Source organism: Nipponia nippon, unplaced genomic scaffold (genome assembly GCF_047370975.1).
Source record: "Nipponia nippon isolate SJK-2023a ecotype South Korea unplaced genomic scaffold, ASM4737097v1 scaffold_4, whole genome shotgun sequence".
In the NCBI taxonomy this organism is placed as follows: domain Eukaryota; kingdom Metazoa; phylum Chordata; class Aves; order Pelecaniformes; family Threskiornithidae; genus Nipponia; species Nipponia nippon.
In genome coordinates, this window is record NW_028262358.1 from 35,577,240 (window position 1) to 35,600,639 (window position 23,400).

The 23,400-nt window shown below is 40.3% G+C and overlaps 1 protein-coding gene across 7 annotated transcripts in view; it reads right to left on the reverse strand.

Moving 5' to 3' along the window:
* LTBP1 (latent transforming growth factor beta binding protein 1) overlaps positions 1-23,400 on the reverse strand; it is a 210,468-nt gene that overhangs the window by 42,581 nt on the left and 144,487 nt on the right. For all 7 annotated transcript variants that reach the window (XM_087776963.1, XM_087776965.1, XM_087776964.1 and 4 more), the window contains 6 exons: positions 21,953-22,075; positions 18,450-18,569; positions 12,124-12,246; positions 9,931-10,053; positions 3,969-4,091; positions 189-314 (listed from right to left, as the gene is read on the reverse strand). In XM_087776963.1, coding sequence (XP_087633089.1) covers positions 189-314; positions 3,969-4,091; positions 9,931-10,053; positions 12,124-12,246; positions 18,450-18,569; positions 21,953-22,075 — 738 coding nt within the window. The remainder of the gene's footprint in view (positions 1-188; positions 315-3,968; positions 4,092-9,930; positions 10,054-12,123; positions 12,247-18,449; positions 18,570-21,952; positions 22,076-23,400) is intronic.

Genomic DNA, 23,400 nt, shown 5'->3' on the forward strand with positions numbered 1-23,400 from the left:
TCCTGTTACACTTACGATTCAAACAGCAACAGCACCCCGTGCATTTATGAGAAAAAGAACAAAGGGCCTTTAGGTGGCAGATTGCGGAGTTAATAGTGGTTTTGGGGTATTAGACCCAAACTGACTACTTTCCTCACCCAGCTAATAACAGCAAATCAATGGGAATGCATAATGGTGATCTGTCTCACCTTCACATGTTCGGCCATCCGCAGACACAGAAAAGCCCCGCTCGCATATGCACTGGTAGGAGCCATCCGTGTTTAGACACTCTCCATGAGGTGAGCAGAGGTCAGATCTCTCACATTCATTGATATCTGAAAACACAGATACATTAACAGCTTTGCAAATCATCATACGCTTAATATTAAGCCTAAGTTCAATTAGTCTTAAAAATAGCTTTGATTTCCACCAGCTATGTAAACAGCTATGTAAACAGGGTTCATTTTCCAGAGTAACCAAATCTTCTGGGATCATTCTTAAACTCTGTATAGGCATCAGTACGTTCTGCTGCATCACGCTCTCATTATATCACTCTGCAACGAGGATGAGCAGATGAGAGTGATTTGTGAGATACCAGTATAAGCTCCATACTAGCCAACATTTCTTCTGCGTTAGGGGAATTCTCAGATGGCTCCATCTCATTATTGCTTGATTGCTGCATGCTGGTCAACTTGTGCATCTGCTCCATGTGTTACCAGCAGGTCTGGAGTTGCATCCTTCCCAGTAAGTTGATTTTACATAATTTAAAGCCAAATGCTCTTTTTTGCTGATGGGGAATGGGAGTAGTCCCAAAAGGTTACTACAAAAGAGTCTGTCATCACTGCTTTTTTTCCTTTTTTAACTTAGAAAGCATTTTTCAAACACTGCCTTTCAAACTTGCTTTTGAATCTGAAAAATAAGCATTTCCTTCTGATTGATGTCTCATCTTACCAACAGATCTGCCATCAGAACTTAAGGACTGCATTCATTCATTCATTAAAGAGGCACCACTTTTACATGAATTACCATTCACATTGTAATTGTACTTTTGTATTTTGCTTTACAGAAACCTTTTAAGAAGTTCTCAATACCATGCTGAGATCAAACACAAATTTCAAAACAAAACTTACACAAGGCTCATTCATCCATCATCACAGATACTAGAATTTCTTATTCTTAACCATATCTTTCATTGCTTAGATTCTGGCCGTTGTTACAGCCATACCAAATGCATCGAAGTAGACAATAATTTTAATAGACTAGAGAAATTATGATTTCGGTACGATTATTTCAAGACCCATGACACCCGTTATAGAATTTTCTTTAGATAGAGACTGATTCTAGCCTGTGTGTAAACCTTCTAGGCCAGTGTCCTAAAGTAATGGCATATATGTGGAAAGAACAGAGGCAGCTTGGGGAAGGGTAGTATCCGTATGAGGTGCACAGGGAAAAATCAGTGCACTGGGCTTCACACAACACCTACACGTGTCAAGTGTTCTCTGAATTCGTAGTAAATGCAGACCAATGACATACTTCCTGAAGCTCTCTGAAAATCAGGTAAGGTGGGAGATCTGCAATGACAAGGACCGTACGGTACCTTCTCAGGACCCACACTGTTCTCAAGACTAAGCTGTCAGTTTCTTAAAACTGCCAGAAAAATACTGGAAATGAAAACAGCTGCTTACACAAGGTAGAATGATGTATTAAAAGACAGGAAAACAAAATTAACAATCTTAGGGAAATAAGAGTATAATTCATCTGAAAGAGCAAACTGCACACTTTCTAATATTTTGAACTCTCTTCAACTTTGCTCCTTACCAAATTGCATGTTCCTAATTTCTAGTCTAGGCCAGATTCAACTTGCAGACACCGCATTCTGTGATAAATCTGCCGGTTTAATTCAGCAGCTCTCTACTTTCAATTATGGTTTCTTCTGAAGGTAATAAGGCTATGATCCACTCACCCCTCATTTTTTTCCAACAAAATAAACAGTTTAAAAGCATTCATTCCTTTTCCTCCCAGGCCATCAGCTTTTTTGAGTTCATCTCTGAACTCTCCTCAGCTGATCAGTGTCCATTTTGAACTGTGGGCACCAGAATGTCAGTGTACAACGATAGGCCAGTAGCAGTTGTATCAGTGCAAAATAGAGGTAAACAAACCTTGCTTACTCCTGCTGGATATTCTGCTTTTTCAGTCTTCTGGGGAGTGCATTAGTCCTACTGGCCACAGGGTTGCACTGGAAGCTCATATTCAGCTGACTGTCTCTGACTCCTAAACCCTTCTCAGTGACTGTGACCCAGAAGGAGGTCCGCTATCCTACAAGCACGACTGAGATTCCTCCTTCAATATATAACTAGATATATTGAAACACATATTGGTTGCTCGTGCCCAGTATACCGTGCAATCAAGATCACTCTGCACTAGTGGCCTGTTATCTGGATCTTTTACCATGGCCCTAATCTCTCCAGGTAAATTCTCTCAAAAATTGTATGTTTTTTCTTGCTATTACAGAACTCTGATAAAACGAACTTTCAGTCATTTGAAAATATCTCAGTTTATCTGCCGCTTAAAATATTTTGAAAGTACTGTTGAAATGCAAGGAAGTCATCATTTATGATATAAGTATGGCTAGTTTTGTCCAGTACAAAATACAGGACAAGAAAATATACCAAAGATTTCCATCTATGACAAATAAAAATTCTACTATTGCATCCTATAACAGCTTAACAACAAGTAGTCAACACAGTAAAAAAAGTCTAACCATACTTAATTCTGCTAGCCAAAGGTCTCCCTTTATGATCTTTTGCTGTGTCCAGTTCTTTGCTATTCTAACTTGTCAGTATTCATTGTATCAACTCCCCCTTTCTTCCATTTGTTTTGATATTGATCTGGCTATTTCTCAAGCAGTTTCACTCCCCTCTACAGCAAGTTGTTATTTTTCAGTGTGGTCCTCTTGCCTGAAATGATTTCCAATTTTCATTCACATTTTTCTGTTAAAAATACTGTCTATACTGTCTGTCCCTTAGTTGGCTCATAAGTGCTTTCAGCTTTGTTATATTTATCCATTTAAAGCATGAAGCCTATATATTACTACTTTACATAGTGGAGTGAAGAGAAGAGAGTGGTATCAAAGCTGGCATTGATTTATAGCTTGTGATCAATTCTCTTTTATCTGCTACAGCAAGGTCTAATACAGTACTTCCCTATGTTGAATGCAACATCTTCTGAATCAGAAAGCAGTCACATATAATACTCAGAACTTCTACAGGGAATTTACTGATGGTTGCACAAGATCTTCAACATAGATCAGCTGGAATAGTCTCTCAGCTCAAGTCTAAACTGTGCATAAGAGAGCAGCCAAAGCAAAGCTCAGTCTCCTGGTTCGCCAGTCATTTAGAGCACGAACACGCTATCACTTTCCAGCTCTAATACCATGGTTCTCATCACATAAAAACAGATGGCACAGGGAGTTGTGAGGCATGCCTGGGTGTTGCGCCAGCATGGAGTTGAGATTGTTCAGAACTAAAAGCCGGGAAGTATTTTTCTGGGTTTGGCAGTGCTGTCTCAGCCTCAGATAACACATTCTCTTCCTCCCCACCCATCCTCCACAAAGCACTGCAAGTGTTTTAGAGGTGAGAGAGGTTTATCTAATGTGACTTGACACTAACTATACTGCTCTTTCTGTTACATCACTGATTCACAAACACAGAAGGTTCTGTCAAAATAAATGTTCCCAGGATTTGGGGAAATGCAGGAATGTCTCTCTGTTATTTCTAATACAGGTTCTCTTTCAAGTTATGAAGGCTGAAATAATTTCTCAGCAAATATTTTGACAGAGTAATATAAAATGAGAAGAGTAAGAAAGGACTACAAATGATAAATAAAATGAGTTTCTCTTCCTTAGCATGATCTGCGACTATCACAAGTTACGCTTACAAAATTGCACATTTATAATAATGATCCAGATATTTTTTATAGCTATTTCATACCTTGACATCCCCTGTTCGCTATCTGCTGGAAACCATCTGGACAAGTGCATTTGTAAGACCCATCAGTATTCATGCAGCTTCCTCCAAGGCAAATATCACTGTCTTGAACACATTCATCAACATCTGAAACAAAAATGTAACTAAATTATTAGATGATGTAAAAACTGATGAAACTTTTAATACTTTAATAAACTTTTTGATACTAATGTAGCAACTTGAAGTTACAAGGACATTTAATAACTGTGTGTGGGGAGGGAAATCAAGTTTACTACACTTTAGAATGTCCTTTTAATTTCTTTCCTCTTATTATCAAACTTCTTGTATTTCTAGAGAGCTTTAAAATTTGAGTTTGTGTCATTTATTCTTAGCAAGTATGTCTAATGTGTGCCACCTGCATGCCTAATGAAAGGTATTGTAACAGACCTTTATGCCAAACTCTCCCCTACTTTAATGGTGACTGTGGTGTTACAGTAGTACAATTAACAAGAAAATCCAAGCAGCTGTACATTTAGAAGACAGACACAAAAAATGCCCACTAATGCAAATCTGTAGTTTGCAGTACGCATCTTTGGGCATGTTTAGACCACTACACAGAGATGCCTGAGCCGGAAGCGACTTGACTCAGACGTCCCCCAGAGTATGGGCAAGCCCAAGCACAGCTGGTGTGCCACACCAGACGAGACGTGTCTGCGGAGACTACTCACACAACAACCACGTGGACAGGAGGCTTGTAGGACAGGGACCACGCCGCGTGTACTGCTGTGCTAATGGTTGCTTTTCAGAGGCAGTTCATGTGACACAATACAGCCATTTCGTAGGCTTAGCAGCTTGGTCATGACGCTGAATAGCTGCTTTTGCACAGTGCTGCACCCGAGCCATAAATCCAGCTCTGGAGTTAGGGCAGGCAGGGTCTAGCTCCCAGCTGCCTATACACCACGTTCCCAGCACCAAGCCTCAGGCCTGTAGGCTCTGCCCTAGCGTCTTGACACCCCTGGGATAAATGTGCTGGCTGACACACAGCAGGGCAAGTTTCAGGATACAAACTAGATACGAAATAATGAAATATTTCAAGAACAGGACACTGGCACTGTCTCCACCTGAAGTCTTTTCTTCCCCAGAGGAAACAGAGCACAGCTGCTGTGGGTACAGGATCAACTCAGCAAATGCCTACATTCCAGCGATATTATACAGTTTTGTTTCACTACAGCTAAAGATCACAAAGTATTTCATGTCTGTGCCTCTAGTTTTAAAAGAAAACAGAAGAGATGTAAGTAGAAGCATCATCTCATAAGCAACTTTCCCTTGCCTCCACATTGCCATACCTTGTAATTGACCAAGTCTATTGCTCTGATAATACAGATAGTTTCCTTTGAAAAACAGTTATCAAAGAGTTTTTCCACTGCCTTTGATTATTCTGACTTCATAAGCAGGGCTTTTAGACGATTAGAATTGTAACTTTTTCCTGTGTTGCAGGAATACGTAACAATTGTAATTAAAAAAGAGGTTACAGCCTCATTTCTACAGTTATCTCTGCAAAGCCCGCACTATATCAGAGTGCAGATATCCTTGGGATTTAAGCTATTTGATAAAATAAGAAATATTTTAGGATAGTATTCTTACATAAATGAATGTTATTGCAGATAAAACTGCACTTAATGCTGACAAAGTTGTGACCTTTCGATAACCACGTTTTATAATAATTTTCAACTGAGAAATAAATTGTGGTTTATTTAAAACAGCAATTAATTTTGACTAGGAGCATGAGAAAAAAATTAACAACTCCCTCGTGCTGAGTTAATGCCAAGTCGCACAACAAGAAGGCGTCTTCTGCCAAAGGCAGTCAAAATGCATTATTTTCCGTATAGGGTGCAAACCTCCCTTTCTCTGATGCAACTCTTCATAGGTCCTACCGTTGCTGCACAAGAATCTCTGGAAAAAACAGAGACAGTAACTCATGCTTGAGACGTTCAGTGCTTTTTACAACCCTTTACAGGTGCATGTCTAGAGCATTTTGGCTAGCAAAATCTCTGAAGGCTCCTAGGAGAACACTGGAGCCTCCTACGCTTCAGACAGACTCTTCCCCAGTAACGCGAGTTCTTTGAGATGTACAGGCTGCATGCAAGTCCAGCTGGTGCACTTTCATACTTCTGTCCGTTGAGACAAGGCCAATACTTTTTACCCACAGGTGCCTCACACTTTGTGTTCCCTCATATTCAGAGCAACACAGAGCAGAAAGTCTCAATGTCACTTCATCTCAAGAACAGGAGATGCTGAATGAGAGGGTAAGGCAGAAGGAAGATAAACATGCATGTGGTCATGCATCTCGAAGACTTCTGACTACTAGGAAGTAACCTCTTTTTCTGTCTTCAAGTGGAAGGTTGTGCATACAAGCCCACCTGTGGATGGTCACATACTTCCAGGCTACTGACTTCCAAGCAGCTAATAATAGCAAGTCTCTACAGGCACTGCAGAAGGGAAAAGTTCTTCAGCCTTGGATAACAGGGATACAGGCATTTACAATATGAATGGATTATCGCTTTCAGACAGAACTGAAGGTATGAAGGCCTCAGTCCAGCTTTCTCATTTTCTGAAGAGTTCAATACAAGGATGCACACAGAGCATGTATACTGCATGTATACATGTATACACCAATGTATAGAACAATTATTTGCAAATTACCTTTATTCTTAAGTAAGTGAAATACTGTGCAAAGGCTTCCAGACAAAAAATTCTGCCAGAGTTGCTAAAAGCGCAGCTGAAAATGAGCACAGCACAATTCTGCCAAATTCTGCAATATCTCTAGAAGTTTGCACAAGTGTGTAATGATCAGCAAAACTGCTTCTTGAGCTGCTACACTTTTGAGAAAACTGCTGAAGTAGAACAAATCCTTATTAAATAAACAAGCACATTTCTTGCAAGTGATTTGCCAGTCACATTGGCTTCACAGCCTGATACACTTTTGGATATCCTATGACATGACAAACGTACACCCCTAAGTCTTTGAGAAACTGGACAGAATTTGAACCACTCTCTTCTTTTCACATAACTGTGCTGTGCTGTACCCACAGTGTTTGTCATCTCTTTCCTGCTTTCTCTGTGAAGTGTTAGAAACATTCAGATAAATAGGCTAATCAGAAAATCAGAGGCCATCACGTGGAGAAACGCTGGATTTTGTCTTTATGGAAGTTCTGCCCTGTAGTCCATGCACGCGTCTGGCTGCACTTACAGTCAGAAGGAAAGCCATTTTCATGAAGATGGGAACGTGGCTGTGAGGCTGAGGACCTCCGTTGATACGAAAAGAATGTGAGATTTAAACCTGTAGTCAACTGAGTTCCCTAAATGTGCACTGACTAATTCAAGGAGTCTTCAAAAATAATTACATCACAAGGTGAGGAAAAACAAGAGAGGTGAACGTATGGCAGGTAAAGCAGTTGGACAAAGTGTTCTTACTGACAGCAAAACGAGCACAGTCTGTTCAAACTTAGTTTCCAAGGTGCAAAAAGCAGTCTGTAACATCCTGTACTTCAGAAAATATTGAAGGGATAAGCAAGCACAGAAGAATTTCTTCCACTTCAAGAGATTAATAGATTCTGTGCAGAACTTTTAATATTTATTAAAACCTTCAGTGAACAAAGTGTCTCTACAGAAAATAACCACTCTGTCACTGGGTGGAGAGGCTGTACGTTTGGTTACAGACTCTTGGGAATTAGATGAAGACCCTGAGGTGAGGGAACAGCTTTACGCTTTTTCTTTGTATGATCCAATTCCTCTTCTTTTGCCTTGAGAGCTTCTGAAATGATTTTTTTCTTGAAAATTGCCCTTGAACAGGATCAAGGAAGAGATGAAGATAAAGCACGGACCTGTCCTGACAGGCCGTTGCACAGCGATGAAGAGCAGCAACAGTTACCACGACTTCTTGGGCTGTATGAAATCCACCAAAGCGGTCTGAAGAGAAGTTCTGGAAAACATTTGGTCTTCAACTACAATGGCTTTAAATACATTTCTATATTTCATTTGCTCTTCTTCACTACAAGATGGTTTAACTCACCATTTCATATGCTCACACATGCTATCACCGTTTACTAATTCAAAATGTCTCTCTGCAGACTTGATGGTTTCTAAGGCTTCTTGCTGAAGTAAGCAAAATGCTTTGAAACGATTACGCATCCCACTCTCTCACCATCTCCCTCCCTGCTATGCAGAGGAAAGAAAGAACCTTTTCTTGTTTAAGGTGGACAAGGTAAGGACTCAGAAATTAAACTGCAGCAATAGAAGATTACTATCACACACTTGGGGAAAAAAGACAAGGACAGCAAAGCACTGGCACAGGCTGCTTGAAGAGATGTTTGGAATCTCATGTGTTGAAGCCTCCTCAGAGCAGGTCAGATGAATACCTGTCAGGAACGACACCATATGGTCTGTTCTGCCTTTGGGAGAAGGAGTAGGCCAGTGATCCCTTCCACCACATTTTTCTTTGATTCTTGATACAGTACCACCGTATCTCCGCATCTGTTGCAACTCATGAAGATCTTGAAGCCAGGTGAGAGCAAAATTCTTTGACACAAGTTTCTAGTGCCTTGCATCATCAGCCCACATTTCTTGAAGCTGATGCAAGTGATGCTAGTATTCACCAGGAACTTTGAGAAGATCATGTTTAAGTTATTTTATGACCAGATTCTCCAAACAGGTCAGTATTAAAGAGTATTAGCGTGCTGAGGAGATTTTATAAGATATCCTTATTCCTTGTTGGTGAGAACTTCAAGAGATGCGGTCACTCATTAAATGTGGACAATCCAGTATCATCATTGCTGATGAAGTCTGGTCTGATGTAACAGGTTTGTCTTGAGAACACGGCATTTGGTTGGCTGAGGCAGAACTGCTCTTCTGCCTGGATCACTTGAAGAAGAGGATTCCTGATGTATTGCTGTGGGTGAGAAGGTGGGAACTGCCTCCTAGAGTGCTGTGTGGAGGATAACCTAGCAGCAGAACACTACTAGGTAGAACAGCAGTAAGGAGCTGTGTCTTCCACGGCATCAGCAGCTACAGAAAGCACATGGGAGACTGGAAAGTTTTTAAGTGCTAATACCATAATACCACATGTATGGTGAGACCTTAGCTGAGAGGTTCCCCCCCCCAGGGTGAGATAAGGAGGCAACTGAGGTACAATCTTTTCTGGAGCTCGCTAGTAAGTAATCTCACATGCTTAAGGCGACCACGAGTAGTGCAGCAGATGTACCACATCAGGTGGTATAGCCAACAATGGAGAAGAGCAAGTAGTTTTGAATTCATTAGAAAAAAATCTGTTTGCCAATTACTGGACAATTAAATTGTTCTACTTGAGAGATAATAGAATGTTTCTGTTTTCTCTAACACAGCATTTCTCCCTACATTTACTGAACGTCTCTCACCTCTTATTTTTGTTTTTACAAGCTCAGTATGTAGGCTGCCTTCTGAGACAGTGAAAGCTGTGAGGTCCAGCAGATCCCCCTGGAGCTCATCCTATACTACATATTTTCTCCTGCCATGTGGGATTGTGGTGGCTGGCTACAGGTTCCCAAAACCAGCTGGAGAAGAAGTTTTAACTTAGCAGGCCCCCATGCGAACGGTGTATGCTGGCAGAAGCTTTTGTAATACAGAACCTCTGTGTCAGAATTTGAGCAACAAGGTTTGGAAAGCATTAATTGTTTTTGGTAACAATGTCAACTGCTCTTCCAATCTTACTGTTGGAAACACATCTGCTGATTTCTTGTATGTGGAAAGATGACAGGGACTATTTCTAAGAATCCATTAAATGTGTGGCTGTGTAGGTGGGGACTGTTGAATGGCTAACAGTAAAGCATTGAGAAAGAAAGAGGAGCAACATATCCTTCTGCCCCATTCTCAAAAGAGTTCATGCCTATAGCTGAAATACTCAAGATCTTATTGAAAGAAATGAATCACTAGTTTAAGTCCACAAGCTTACCTTCACACTGATCTCCAGTAGATGATAATGTGTAGCCTTGGCTACAAATACACCTGAAAGATCCTTCTGTGTTCCTGCAGCGTCCATTCGTACAGAGTGATCGGTGCTGGCATTCGTCTATATCTGTAGCAGAAGAGACAGTGAAAACGTAACATATCTGAAAATAACAATTACTAATCAAATGGTGCAATAACCAATTCTGAACAAAACAGCAAAGCAGTGTCAATATCCAGTACTGCTTCTTTTGATCTTATTTACTAACAAATGCAGCCAGTCAATATAATGTATAAAAATATATAAAATTGCAGATTGGATGTTTTCCTGGAGGTGACTGCATTCAGCATTCCCTCCTGTAGTGTCAATATATCCCTCAATGCATAAACAGGTACACACAGATACACAAATACACACATATGCTGCTTGAGAGCTGCTTTTGTTTCTTTTGTATCTGGCAAAGGTAACAGGCCAGCCGGTCCAGTGAGTCAGCAAAACCCACAAAATACTTTCCAGCAGGATCACCACCTTTTAACAGGGTGTGGTTTTCAGATGCACACTGACAGGCTGTTCCCCTATTAAGTTGTATCTTTAGGCTCCTTTAAATACTTGCCTTGTAACAGTATTAATCCTCTAAGTATGGGGAAATGTCTCTTTGCTTCCACAACCACTGCTAATCCCTCAGCGCTTCAGTTCTCATATACTGGGGTCAGTCTGGGTTAACCGATGGACTTGAACATCAAACTTAAATTTTCCTATGAAAACCTCAAAATATTGGAGGGGAGTGGCACTTTGAATTTAGAATATAGCACGTCTTGTTTGAGTTAGGAAACTTGTTTTCTCTCCCGTATTTATAAAATACTCATTAAGGAACAGTAATTAAATTGATACGGTAGTTCTTAGTCATTTCTAGGATTTAGGCATGGCTGAATATCTTTCTGAAAATATACTCCAATTCAAACAGGAGAAAGTTACTCAATGAGGTTTTTCAGGTCTGTGTTATGGCTATGTAGTCTGACCTCTTGAGTAATGGTCCCTTGCAACCACAGAAGTTTTGAATTTAAGGATCACTGAAATCTGTGGGGCTGCATGAAGCATCTGGGCACGTGTACAGGTCCTTACTTTAGAAGGGTGCACTTTAAGAAGAACAGTCTGCACATGCCAGCTCAGCTTGGCAAGGGCCCTTTTCCATGAAAGGCTCAGAGGAAGCAGTCAAACTTTGTCTACATACTTTCCCCAAGACCAGTCTGCTGTGCGTCCTGGACAGCACATTTAACTCACTCAAGACACTTAACTTACACTGATGTTTTGTTTCAAACTTCCTGACAAATTTACATGAACGATCATTTAGTTTTACTGTATTATTTTTAGCACTCAAAGTCTGAAAGTGTTTGGTGCTATACACAGACACTTAGGGAAGGGTAGGGGGAAGGGAAAAGAAGGAAAAACATCGGACAAGAAACATTCGGGTTTCTGCGTGCTGCCGCAGCTTGGAGACATTCTCCCAGATTTTCACCTTTGGGGAGAGGTTTCGAGAAGTCCCCTCTCCCTAATGAGAGGGATGTTCATACCTCCTGTACACACGCTAGGTGTTCTCTCAGACTACTCCGCTCTGACTTCAGACCTAATTTTGTTCCACTGGAGCAGTCCTGGTGGGACTTACAGATGTGGAAGAAATGTAGAACCTGACACTTCGGAGGTACAGGTACTGTTCTTAGAAATATGACACCAAACTCTCTCTCTCTGCTAAATGTACTACTTGAAATGCAGTGACACCAATGCAGGCATCAACTCAGTGATAACTGACACTGCTGGGTTCCAAGAGGGTGCAGCCTGGGTTTTTTGATTCCACTCACCCACATGAAAGAAAAAAAAAAGATAGAAAGAAAACCAATTAAGGCAGCAAAAGCCACTGTCCCCAAACCTCCAAAATGCCACAAATGCCAAGGACTTTGCAGAAATTCCAATTTAGCAATATAAATATTACTACACGTTCTTGATTGGCTTTATAACAAAGGTAAAAATCTACAATGTGACCATGGAAGCCATAAAATGGAAATACATATTCTTACATTTTTGGTTATTTAGCTTCAGTGTCGTTCATTTGTTGTTTCTCCATTAAAAGGAATACTGTTAGATGAAAAATATTATCTAAAAGGTAAGTGCAACCTTACGGATTTTAATCATATTCTTTCCTACCTTCACACTGATCCTCCGACGCAGAAAGTTTGAAACCTTGGCCACAAATACATCTGAAAGACCCCTCCATATTTTCACAACGACCATTCGTACAGAGATTGCCATACTGACATTCATCTATATCTGTGAATACAAAGAAAGCGTCAGTGTATAATTAACTTGGGTACAACCATCTTTCAGTTGAGCTTGGGAATGTATTCAAATTCTGCCATGAGCATGTTTATAATCAGTTTTCCTGTATATTTTGACCTTGACAATTCTGCAGCAGTTCTGATTGAAAAAAAGGATTTGAACTTGAGCTGCCTTGTGCTCAAACACTCAACTATACTCGGAGCCTACATGACTAAAACAATGCTTTCATCCCAGTACTGCAAGGACTGCAGTTTAGGCTAACAAACCTTTTTCTTCCTTTCCTTTTCTTTTTTAAAATAGGGGTTACACTATGAACTAACTGTGTCCACAGCATCCTTACCTGAATAAGATTATTTTCTCTGTGATTTTCGCACAGTAGCTTAAACCAGTGCAGCTTTAGTATAGAGAAGAGGTCAGCAAGTGCTGGCACATTCATTCTTGTATCACACAGATTTACTCTTAGGATATGTACCTGTGATAACAGCACTAGCAGCTGCCAATACCTTGTACCCATTATCAGTAATACTTCTGCTATTGCAAAGAACAGTCCAGAAAAGCAGTCATGGCTCAGGCTGGCAAGGCTGTGTTAGAAGCTGTTCTCTCTGAAAACACTTTTAAAACATGTGCTCTGGTCAGAATCCCCCAACCTGCTGCCTCTGCTTGTTTACCTGGAGCTTACCTACAGGTGCGAGGGAACAGGCAGCTCCTCTCGGAAGCTAGAGCAGACTTCACATTTTCGGCTGTTGAGTTTTTGCTGTTTTTTAAAGCTAGGTCGATTAATGCACAGGATTTAGAGGAGTTCTCCAGTGCATAACTAAAGACTCTATCCAAAACACATGTACATGTGAGACCTTCATAGATGACATTTTTCAAATGGACTTAAAGGAGGCAGGTTCTAAAGGACTTAGCTGACACCTGAGGAATTTCAAGGGGATTTCTGCACTTCACACAGGTCCCTTTGTAAGGCTACTCTATATAGGCAACAAGGAACTCCATTGAATTATGCCTTTATAACAAAAGTTTTAGAAGCAAAATCTCTCTTCCTGGTCACAAACCATCCTTTATTTACAGAAGGACTTGAAAGAAACTTTTTTTCTATAAGATATCCCATAGATATCTAGTTTCATCGCTCTCCGAAAGAAGGGTATTAACTAGATGAGCCACTCTCTTTAGCCAACATGAAAATTGCTATGTTACTACTTAAGAATGATTTTCAAGAATTCCTTCTGAATGCAATTTGTATAAATCAACAAAGAAAAAAGCAAACATATTAATAAATAACATCTTTCATTATAAACCCAGCCAGAATTAATTCAGTTTTCTAAAATAATCAATATTGTCTTTTTCCTAGGAGTGGTTTTCACTTAAAAAAATAAAAGGTTAATTTTCAAATTTTATTTATTTTGGGGATGTAGTTAACAGCAAGTAGGTGTCCCTGTTTGTATGGAAAAAAAAATGTATTTTTTAGCTTCATTGATGCAGAAAAAGAATTACACCTTATTTGCTTTTATGTGCCTGAAATCATATTACTCCCAATGATCCTGTCTTTTACCACCACATAGCACACAAAATCTGTCAACATAAAAGAGTAAAACTACTGATTATTTGAGACACTTGAGCTATTTAGGCAGCTGTAGCACAGGAAGAGCTGGAAAACGATTAGCCGTCTTTAAATCATCATCATAGCTCTTATTATCTATTGTGAATATCTGTAGTAATTATTTTCCTCATATATATCATTCTTGGCTCTTTACAAGCTCCTGTACAATCTGACTTTGACAAAGCCCATCTCTCCCCAGACACAAATGAGATCACCATTATTGTCCAGATTTCAAATGACCTACAATTCTTGTTTCCTCACTTGAGCCTCTAACTCTGTGTATAAGATGCCCTGTTGCAGCCTGGCCAAGAACACAGAGTGGCGTCCTCCCAAGAGATGACAGCACAGATCCACAGGTGCTCTACTATGGCAGTTCAGTAAGCAATACTACTTACATGCTTCTGCAAGACTAATTTCTCAGCTCCCTACTGCTGCAAAATGTGCTTGCTCAACAAAACACAACCTTTACTCTCAATGTGTATGATCAATGCTCAAATTCAAGAATTTGTTAAGACACAGAGAACCTAATTCAGCAGTCAGGCATGCAAATTTCCAACTGAATAACAAATCTGCTTCTTAGAGATTCATTTTCATCTACTTATCTCCAAGCTACATGAAAACAAAGCCTGCAATATTATTTCTGATATTTGGATGGGACTCGAAGATCAAGAGACTTTCCCATAAAGCCAGCAGAAAAGCCAGGAACAGAACCTAAATCTTGTGAATGAAGTCCAGAGCTGTAACTGATTCTCTTGAGGCTCCCCACAGTAGGGCTAGAGGTATATGAATCAGCTCTGCTGACCTCTGCATTAGTTTTGAAACCTTCTGATGCGGTCACTAATGCTGTACAAGCTGCATATTGTCAGTTAACAACATAGCTGCAAAATCCACCACAGTGATAACCACGAGGATGAATCGGTCTAGAAAGTTCCGTCAACCTAATTTTTCTCATTTATTCATCAATACACAGAATTGTGCTCTAGATTCACATACTACTTTATTGTCATTATATATCATGATATATCACTTTATTTGAATGTGCAAATGTGGAAAGATGAAAAAAAACCGTGATTGCAAATAACCTTTTAAAAACATTATTTCAAATAGTCCCTGTATGACACAAACACACTGAGGGACCTGGGACAGTAGCAATTTCAAGACAATGAGGTGGCAGGGTGTGCAGGTGCCATTTTTAATTTCTTCCGATATGCATTGGAAGAGCTACGGGTGTCGTCTATCTGGACTTCTGGAAGGCCTTTGACACGGTCCCCCCCTTCTCTCTAAATTGGAGAGACAGGGATTTGATGGGTTGACTGTTTGGTGGATGAGGAATTGGTTGGATGGTCACATTCAGAGGGTAGTGGACAACAGCTCAATGTCCAGGTGGAGATCAGTGACAAGTGGTGTCCCTCAGGGGTCCATACTGGGACCAGTACTGTTTAATATCTTAATCAATGACATAGTGGGATCGAGTGCACCATCAGCAAGTTTGCAGATAACACCAAGATGAGCGGTGCAGTTGACGTGCCTGAGGGACGGGATGCCATCCGGAAGGACCTGGACAAGCTTGAAAAGTGGGTCTGTATGAACCTCATGAGGTTCAACAAGGCCAAGCACAGGGTCCTGCACATGGGCTGGGGCAACCCCTGGTATCAACACAGGCTGGGGGATGAAGGGATTGAGAGTAGCCCTGCAGAGAAGGCACTTGGGGTGGGTTAAAAGCTGGACATGACCTGGCAATGTGCGCTCGCAGACCAGAAAGCCAACCATATCCTGGGCTGCGTCAAAAGCAGTGTGGCCAGCAGGTCAAGGGAGGCGATTCTGCCCCTCTACTCCATTCTCATGAGACCCCACCTGGAGTGCTGCGTCCAGCTGTGCAGCCCCCAACATAAGAAGGACATGGACCTGTTGGAGCGGGTCCAGAGGAGGGCCAGGAAGATGATCAGAAGGCTGGAGCACCTCTCCTATGAAAACAGGTTGATAAAATTGGGGTTGTCCAGTTTGGAGAAGAGAAGGCTCCGGGGAGACCTTACAGCAGCCTTCCAGCACCTGAAGGGGGCCTACAAGAAAGCTGGAGAGGGACTTTTTACAAGGGCATGCAGTGATAGGACAAGGGGTGATGGCTTTGAACTGAAAGAGAGTAGATGTAAGGAAGAAATTTTTTACAATGAGGGTGGTGAAACATTGGAACAGATTGTCCAGAGAGGTAGTAGATGCCCCATCCCTGGAAACATTCGAGGTCAGGTTGGACTGGGCTCTGAGCAACTCGATCTAGTTGAAGATGTCCCTGCTTATTGCAGGGGGGTTGGACTAGATGATCTTTAAAGGTCCCTTTCTATGGTCTCACATTGGATATTCCCACCTAAACTGCAGTTAAATCTATTCTACATAAGTCTGAAGTGAACCAATTGACTTGCCTTTATTAAACAAAAGTAGCTATGTTCCTGGCTTTAAATCCTGGAAGATTACAATACCAATAGCATCAAAGAACTGTAGATTTGTTACACTAGACTTTCTAGGGCATCAAGTACAGCCAGAGGAATGAGCTGAGGTAAAAAAAAAATTACTGAAAACAGCACTGAGGAAAACTAGCAGAGCTGCAACTGACCTAAAATAACAGCAGAAACAAATTAATTCATGGAACAATGGACTTCAATACCCTTCATAGATAACTTGGGAAAAATTTTCCTTTCCGGTGTATTTAAATTGTACCATATTGCAAAGCTACAGATTTAAGACAAACTTTGTCTGCATTGCATTTTCTAAAATGTGTATGGCTTATTTCCAACATGACGTAAGTCTAGGATAAACAGAAAATGAAGACTGACCACATCACTAATGATGTGAGTGAGATGTCTGGGCTTAGAACATTTCATAAAGCAAAGGAAAAAGGGAAACTACATGCAGTAATACAAGGAAAAAAAGTATCAGCAACTTGGAACCAAGACTTATCCCTTACATGACTTAGTTTTGCTTGTAAATCTGAGCACAGCGGTGACTTCTCTCATTCTACTTCTACTAACCTGGTTAGCAAGAATGAAACAGGTGAAAGTTATGCCATGGCATTTTCAACCAGGCTATTTTCACAAATAAGTAAAGAAATCAAGCTTGATATCGTGAAAGAATGCAGAATTAAATCAACTTTACATTTTCTGAATAAGGAATTAAATAAGAGGAAACCTTTCTTAACAGAGTGCATGTGCCACATTCTTTGCGAGGGTAGCAGGAATCCAAGCAGGTGGGAAGGAGCAAAACAAAGATGAACATGAACGTGTGCTACGTGAACCACATCAGTCTGCTGTAAATATTCCATAGCTTGTTGTAACTCTGTTAAAATCAATCAAATTACCTGAGATACACATTCCTCCACAGTAAGTCAAATGACAAGACCAAATAATGTGGCTATGACATGCTGATAAATTGTAACAGGCAGATGTTCAGACAGAAATAATTTGCTAAAATATGCCTTCATTAGAAAACAGGGTGGTTGAAAAAGGTATCATCTGTACAGCAAAATTAGTGGTGAGGCTCTGACAGCTACACAATACATTTTTCAGGCGGAACCTGGTTCTAGTTTTGCTCCACATCAAAAGCCCATTAGCAGCTGAAGCACAGCAGATGCCCACCTTCCAGTGCTATTTCTACCAAAACAATACTCAGACTGCTTCATGAACTGAACCAAATCACAGCAATTGGGAGCAATTAGCAAATAAGCTATGGAAGTACACTGCCAATCTGACCTACAACAATAATGCAAACACCTCCTATGTAGGTTATTATGCACCTATGTTTAGGTAAAATGGTTACTCTGGCCATCACAAATTATAGGGCATGTGTTACACACAGAGTGGACAGAAGGATTCAAAACAGGCAGCAGATCCTTCACAGCTGAGGTAAAATTTAAGTTTCTGCTAGTGCCCCAGGAAGTGGCACTCAAAACTGCAAAAGATTATTTCTTTTTGCACAATGGATTCATTTGCTCTTTCTTACCTATATCTCAAATAGCCAAAACTGATTTGGAAAAAAAAATAAATCTAACATTTAAAAACAAATCAACAAAACTATAATGTGAGAAATCTGTCCTAAAAACCTAACCTAAAGTGAGACAAGCTGTTTTAAGATGTGCTGAACATTTTGCTGGAGTACAGATAATTCAGAAGTTTTATTAATATGCTTTGTGAGCAAACTCCCACATCCTACTGAAAAGCCTGCCAGTCACACTGATGTGTTAGCACTGTCATGTTTTTTCCATTCATTAATATCCCCAAACAATAGCCTACTAGCACTTCACTGATAATACATCCCTTTCAGTTCCATATTTTCTATTTCAAGAATTTTGTTTTGTAATCATAATTGTATTGTTTGCAATCTAGATTCAATGTTCATTTATCTACACTAAAACACTATTTCCTCATATATATACTGTGTCTGAGAACATAAAGTCATTTCAAAACTCTTGTATTTTCAATTATTATTGAATGAAATGGGGACCCAGGGCACAGTGCTGTCATCAGGCTGTAACGTTGATGGCATAAGAAATACAGCATCTCGGAACAAGAACTATAACCGGAGATACAAAGAGTACTGAACGTACCATGGCACTGTCCATTCCAGCCTCTGAATCCCACTCTGCAAGGAATGCACTGGTAAGAGCCAGGAGCATTAACGCACTGTGCATCTGGACAAGTAGTTGGAGTCAGGCATTCATCAATGTCTTCAAAAGAGAAGATAAAAGGAAATACTGGTCAAAGCCATAACAAAACACTGAACAATAAACTAATCTGGTTATTCTAACTATGCTCATGTTATACTAATACATTTAAAGAGTTGCATACTTTATCTGTTAGAGACCCAGGAAGGTACAAGTTCGCACAGATTTGTACCAGCAAAGGGGCATCTCTGAGAAATAAATTAGATCATAGTACATGCAACTGAATCTGAATTTTCTGTTATACTATGAATCTTTGGTAGGCCCTCCATAACGTACAGCAGATCAGATTTCTGGCTTAGATAGGTAAGAATCACTTTGCTCATGTCACCCCTTTACCATATTGAAGTGTCCTGAGGTTCTTCCTATAGTCAGTCTTAAGAGACTTTGGAAGTGCATTGCAACAATAGTATTATAACTCTGACTTCTCAAAGCAAAGACGAATTTGGTATTCTCCAGTGTCCTAGGGTTATGCAGCATGTAAGTATTATGTGGACTACAAATTTAATTGTGTGAATGGTAATCAAAGATGTTTACAGGGGGTAGGGAGTTAATTATGCCTGAAAGAAGGCACAAGCAACACACACATCCCTGAGGCCGGCAATGTTTAGGATGACAGAGGGACTTGTTGCATCAGAAGAGGTCTTAGTTTACCCACGACAAAACAAGAGACAGGTCCTGAAAAACTCATGGATCTCATGTCCAGGCTCTGAGCCTGGAAATTCCCATCCTGCAGCAAAGAAACCCACAGTACATGCAATATATGCAATCTAAAAGAGACTGCATGCAAAAATGACATTCAAAGACAAGTTGCCATCAAGTGACCAATGATCAGAAGATGCTGGAATTAAAACTGTGTGGGCAGCCCCATTCCAGTCTGCTCCCATACTTGAATATAATTTTATAATATGGTCTTTAATTACAAAATAATTATTATCTTTCCTACCAAATATTTGCTTCATGCAGTGCACAGAACTAATGAAATCGTCAAAGTCAGTCTAAACCCAGCTTCCTAAGCTCCTGTCCCTTCTCTGCCCCAAGCCTAGTGGTTGTGTCTTCTGCAATTAAGGACTGCTACTCCAGGACAGATAGTAGGGAGGCAATTTACTCCTAGTTTTGAGAACAAGCTCACAGAAGGAATGTAGCCTCCAACACTTGTAATTTAACTGGACAATGCTCCAACCTTAAGAGAATTGAACAACCCAGCTCCAAACAACTGACTGGATGTGGGCAAATCACTATTTTTCATAGAAGCATGACTGCCCAGCTGAGAATGCTTTCTCATAAAAGAAGCAACAGGCCTCTTCAGCTGCTATGATGCAGACCTACAAACATTTCTTAGTGAAGCTGCTGTGACTTTTTTCTTTTATTTAATTAACAAAAAAATCCACTTCTACTGAAACCTGTTCTCAGAACTGCCTGGCCTGTATCTGCCCTCAAAACACACAACGTGATGTATTTGGAACAGAAATTTTCAGTCAAAATAAAGTCCAAATGCTGCAAAGCTTAAAGAAATCACATGAAGATTTTATAGGAATACTTAACCGTACACAATGATGTCCAGCTATGCCTATAACACTGTTCTACATACACAACAGACTCTGCAACAACAGCATACATGCATTCTTGGGCTATGCCCATGACAGAGCTTGCATGAGTATAGCTTGAAGGCAGAATGAAGATGGGCTGAGGAAGTGTAAGTGTGTATTGTGTGCAGCTTTGATGATTCTTGCCTTTGTTTTTGAAGTGTGGAGGAGGTGGAAAGGAGTTATTTGTCTGGAATCTGTCAATAGGGTAACTATAATGTGTAGGTGTAATGACATGGTGAAATGATTCCCCGAATGTGTCATTTCCTTGGTTTGATGGATTTAGTGTAGGAGGGGTTTTCCCTTAAGCAACCTTAAATAACTTTCAACAGAGAAACTGGTTCCAGAAAATACATATTGTTAAGTTAAATGATAGAGGACTACCACTACACTACTTAAAATACAAGTTAGTAAGAAATTTGACGCACTGTGATATTCTGATTTCTAGCCTGTTTTAATCACAGATTCCCTACTGACAGAGAAGATTTGGAAAAAGCTGTTTTAAGAGTGGAGTGCATGAAACATTTATTTAAATTTAAAAAAAAAAAGTCTGAATAGAAAGAGGAATCTTTTAGCAATGCTCAGAGCAGCAAATATATCCACAGCAGCTTTAAGTTGCTTATTTGCTAAGCAACGTAACATGTTAGCAATTTTATTCTGTCCTAAGTAACTTAGACTAAAGCATGAACAAAACTATGTTTAAAATGAAATGGCTGCTTGTGGTTTTTAGTTCACAATTCAAGTTGAAAACGAAAAAAGAAAAAAGAACAGCAAAAAAGGCAAAAATATCACACTGAAAAATAATGTGAAGTTTTGAAGGTCAGTTGCCCTAGGATCTCCTGTAACATGAAATACCTGCTAGATAATATATTTCCAAATTAAAAAAAAGTCAACTTATCATTTGCTACCTGTTAAAATACAGGAAAAATTGATTTTTGGTTTTTTTTTTCCCAACAGAAACTTGGTAAACTATGCAGGGAAGGACTAACAATGAAGTTAAGAGATTCCATGGCAAGAGCTGTTAAAATAGCTGTCCTGAGATAGTTCCAACAGTAGCGGGGGAACTCCTTTGCAGCGTTTTAAATCTAAATAATAGGAATTGAATTACAGTTCCAGACATCAAATAACTGAAAAGACTGGAGAGTACTCAAAAAGGTTTCTTGTTTAAGATTGCACCCTCTGAGAATTCTCCCTTTGCAGCTCAAGCCACAGTGCTAAGCCTCCCTTGAACAGCAGGCAATGTTAATCATTCCAAACAGCGGTAACATTTGGTATTGTTTTTGTGATATGAATAAATGGTAACTGCACTTCATCATCCAGGACATACTGTAGATAAAACAAGCAATGTCCTTTCAAACATTCTGCCATTCTCAGCTGGTGTACAGGGGAAAGTTAAATGATCTGAAGGCAAATTAAATGAAGAAAGTAGCAGCGAGAGAATCCACCAGTAAGATTAAGCTAGAGAAATTACCCATGGAAATAAGCACAAAGTGGGATGAGGAAAGGGAACTCTGAACACAAACAGATATAAAACCACTGTGCCATGACATTCCATCTGAAATCAAACAGCAAATGGAGATTGAAAGGAATTATTATTTTAAGTTAAATATGAACGAAAACTGTGTTGAGTTATTTTAATGTTTCCATCTAACAGCCAGATTTCTTCAAAAATAAAGAAATAGATGCAAAGTTTTCTGTTGAGATCAGAAAGAGCAGTCAATGCGAACAAATGGCTCTTCCTACTGCAGCTGTTTGGCTTGGCAACTGTTACTGTATTACTACTGGTGAAGAGTCCAAACCTACCTTCACATTCACCTCTCCTGTTCATTTGGTATCCACTATCACAATATTCACATCTGTATGAGCCAACAGTATTTATACAAAAGCCTTCCCCGCAAGTATGAGGTCTTGAACATTCATCAAAATCTGCAGATGAAAAAGAGATGAGAAACTTTGCTTCACCATGAAATTACTCAATGCTTCATCTCCCCTAAACTCTGTTTTAATTAAACCTAAGTAAGTAAGTTTGGATTTTCACGCTGTTTGCAAGCCACAGCCCTACAGCTGTTCTTACTGAGCAGTTCCATCTTTACTGCTTGTAATCACAGAGAGAATGAGATCTAGAAACAACCAGGCTGCAGGAAGAAGGCCAGTGAGCAGCCCTGTGGTTGCAAACTCAATGCATGTCTCTGTGTGTATATGGTGCCCAAGGCAGTGCTAACTTGAGGAAAATCACAGCCAATTCAGGCTGTTTGTATTGCTCTGCAAAGTCCATGGCTATTTGCAGCTATATATTAAGGAAATATATATATGATATTATATAATATAATTATATATAATATTATATATATTAAGGAAATCTTACAGGTGCAGGAGCAGGCTGTCCCCATGTGCTGAAAGACAAGCCGGCAGGGAAGGAGACCTGGCTGAACAGAGAGCTTTGGCTGGAACTCAGGAAAAAAAGGAGAGTTTACGACCTTTGGAAGAAGGAGCAGGCAACTCAGAAGGACTACAAGGGTGTCATGAGGTTATGCAGGGAGAAGATCAGAAGGGCCAGCTGGAATTTAATCTGGCTACTGCCGCAAAAGACAACAAAAAACGTTTCTACAGATAAACTAGCAACAAAAGGAGAGCTAAGGAGAATCTCCATCCTTTATTGGATGTGGGGGAAAATATAGTGACAAAGGATGAGGAAAAGGCTGAAGTACGTAACGCCTTCTTTGCCTCACTCTTTAACAGTCAGACCAGTTCTCAGGGTACCCAGCCCCCTGAGCTGGAAGACAGGAACAGGGAGCAGAATGAAGCCCTCATAATTGAAGGGGAAATGGTTAGCAACCTGCTACACCACGTAGACACACACAAGTCTATGGGGCCAGATGGGATCCACCCTAGGGTACTGAGGGAGCTGGCAGAGGTGCTCACCAAGCCACCTTCCATCACCTATCAGCAGTCCTGGCTAACCAGGGAGGTCCCAGTTGACTGGAAGTTAACAAATGTGACGCTCATCTACAAGAAGGACCAGAAGGAGGACCCAGGGAACTGCAGGCTTGTCAGCCTGACCTCAGTGCCGGGGAAGGTTATGGAGCAGATCGTCTTGAGTGCCATCATGTGGCATGTATGGGACAACTGGCGGATCAGGCCCACTCAGCGTGGGTTTATGAAAGGCAGGTCCTGCTTGACTGACCTGATCTCCTTCTATGACAAGGTGACCCACTTAGTGGGAAAGGCTGTGGGTGTTGTCTACCTGGACT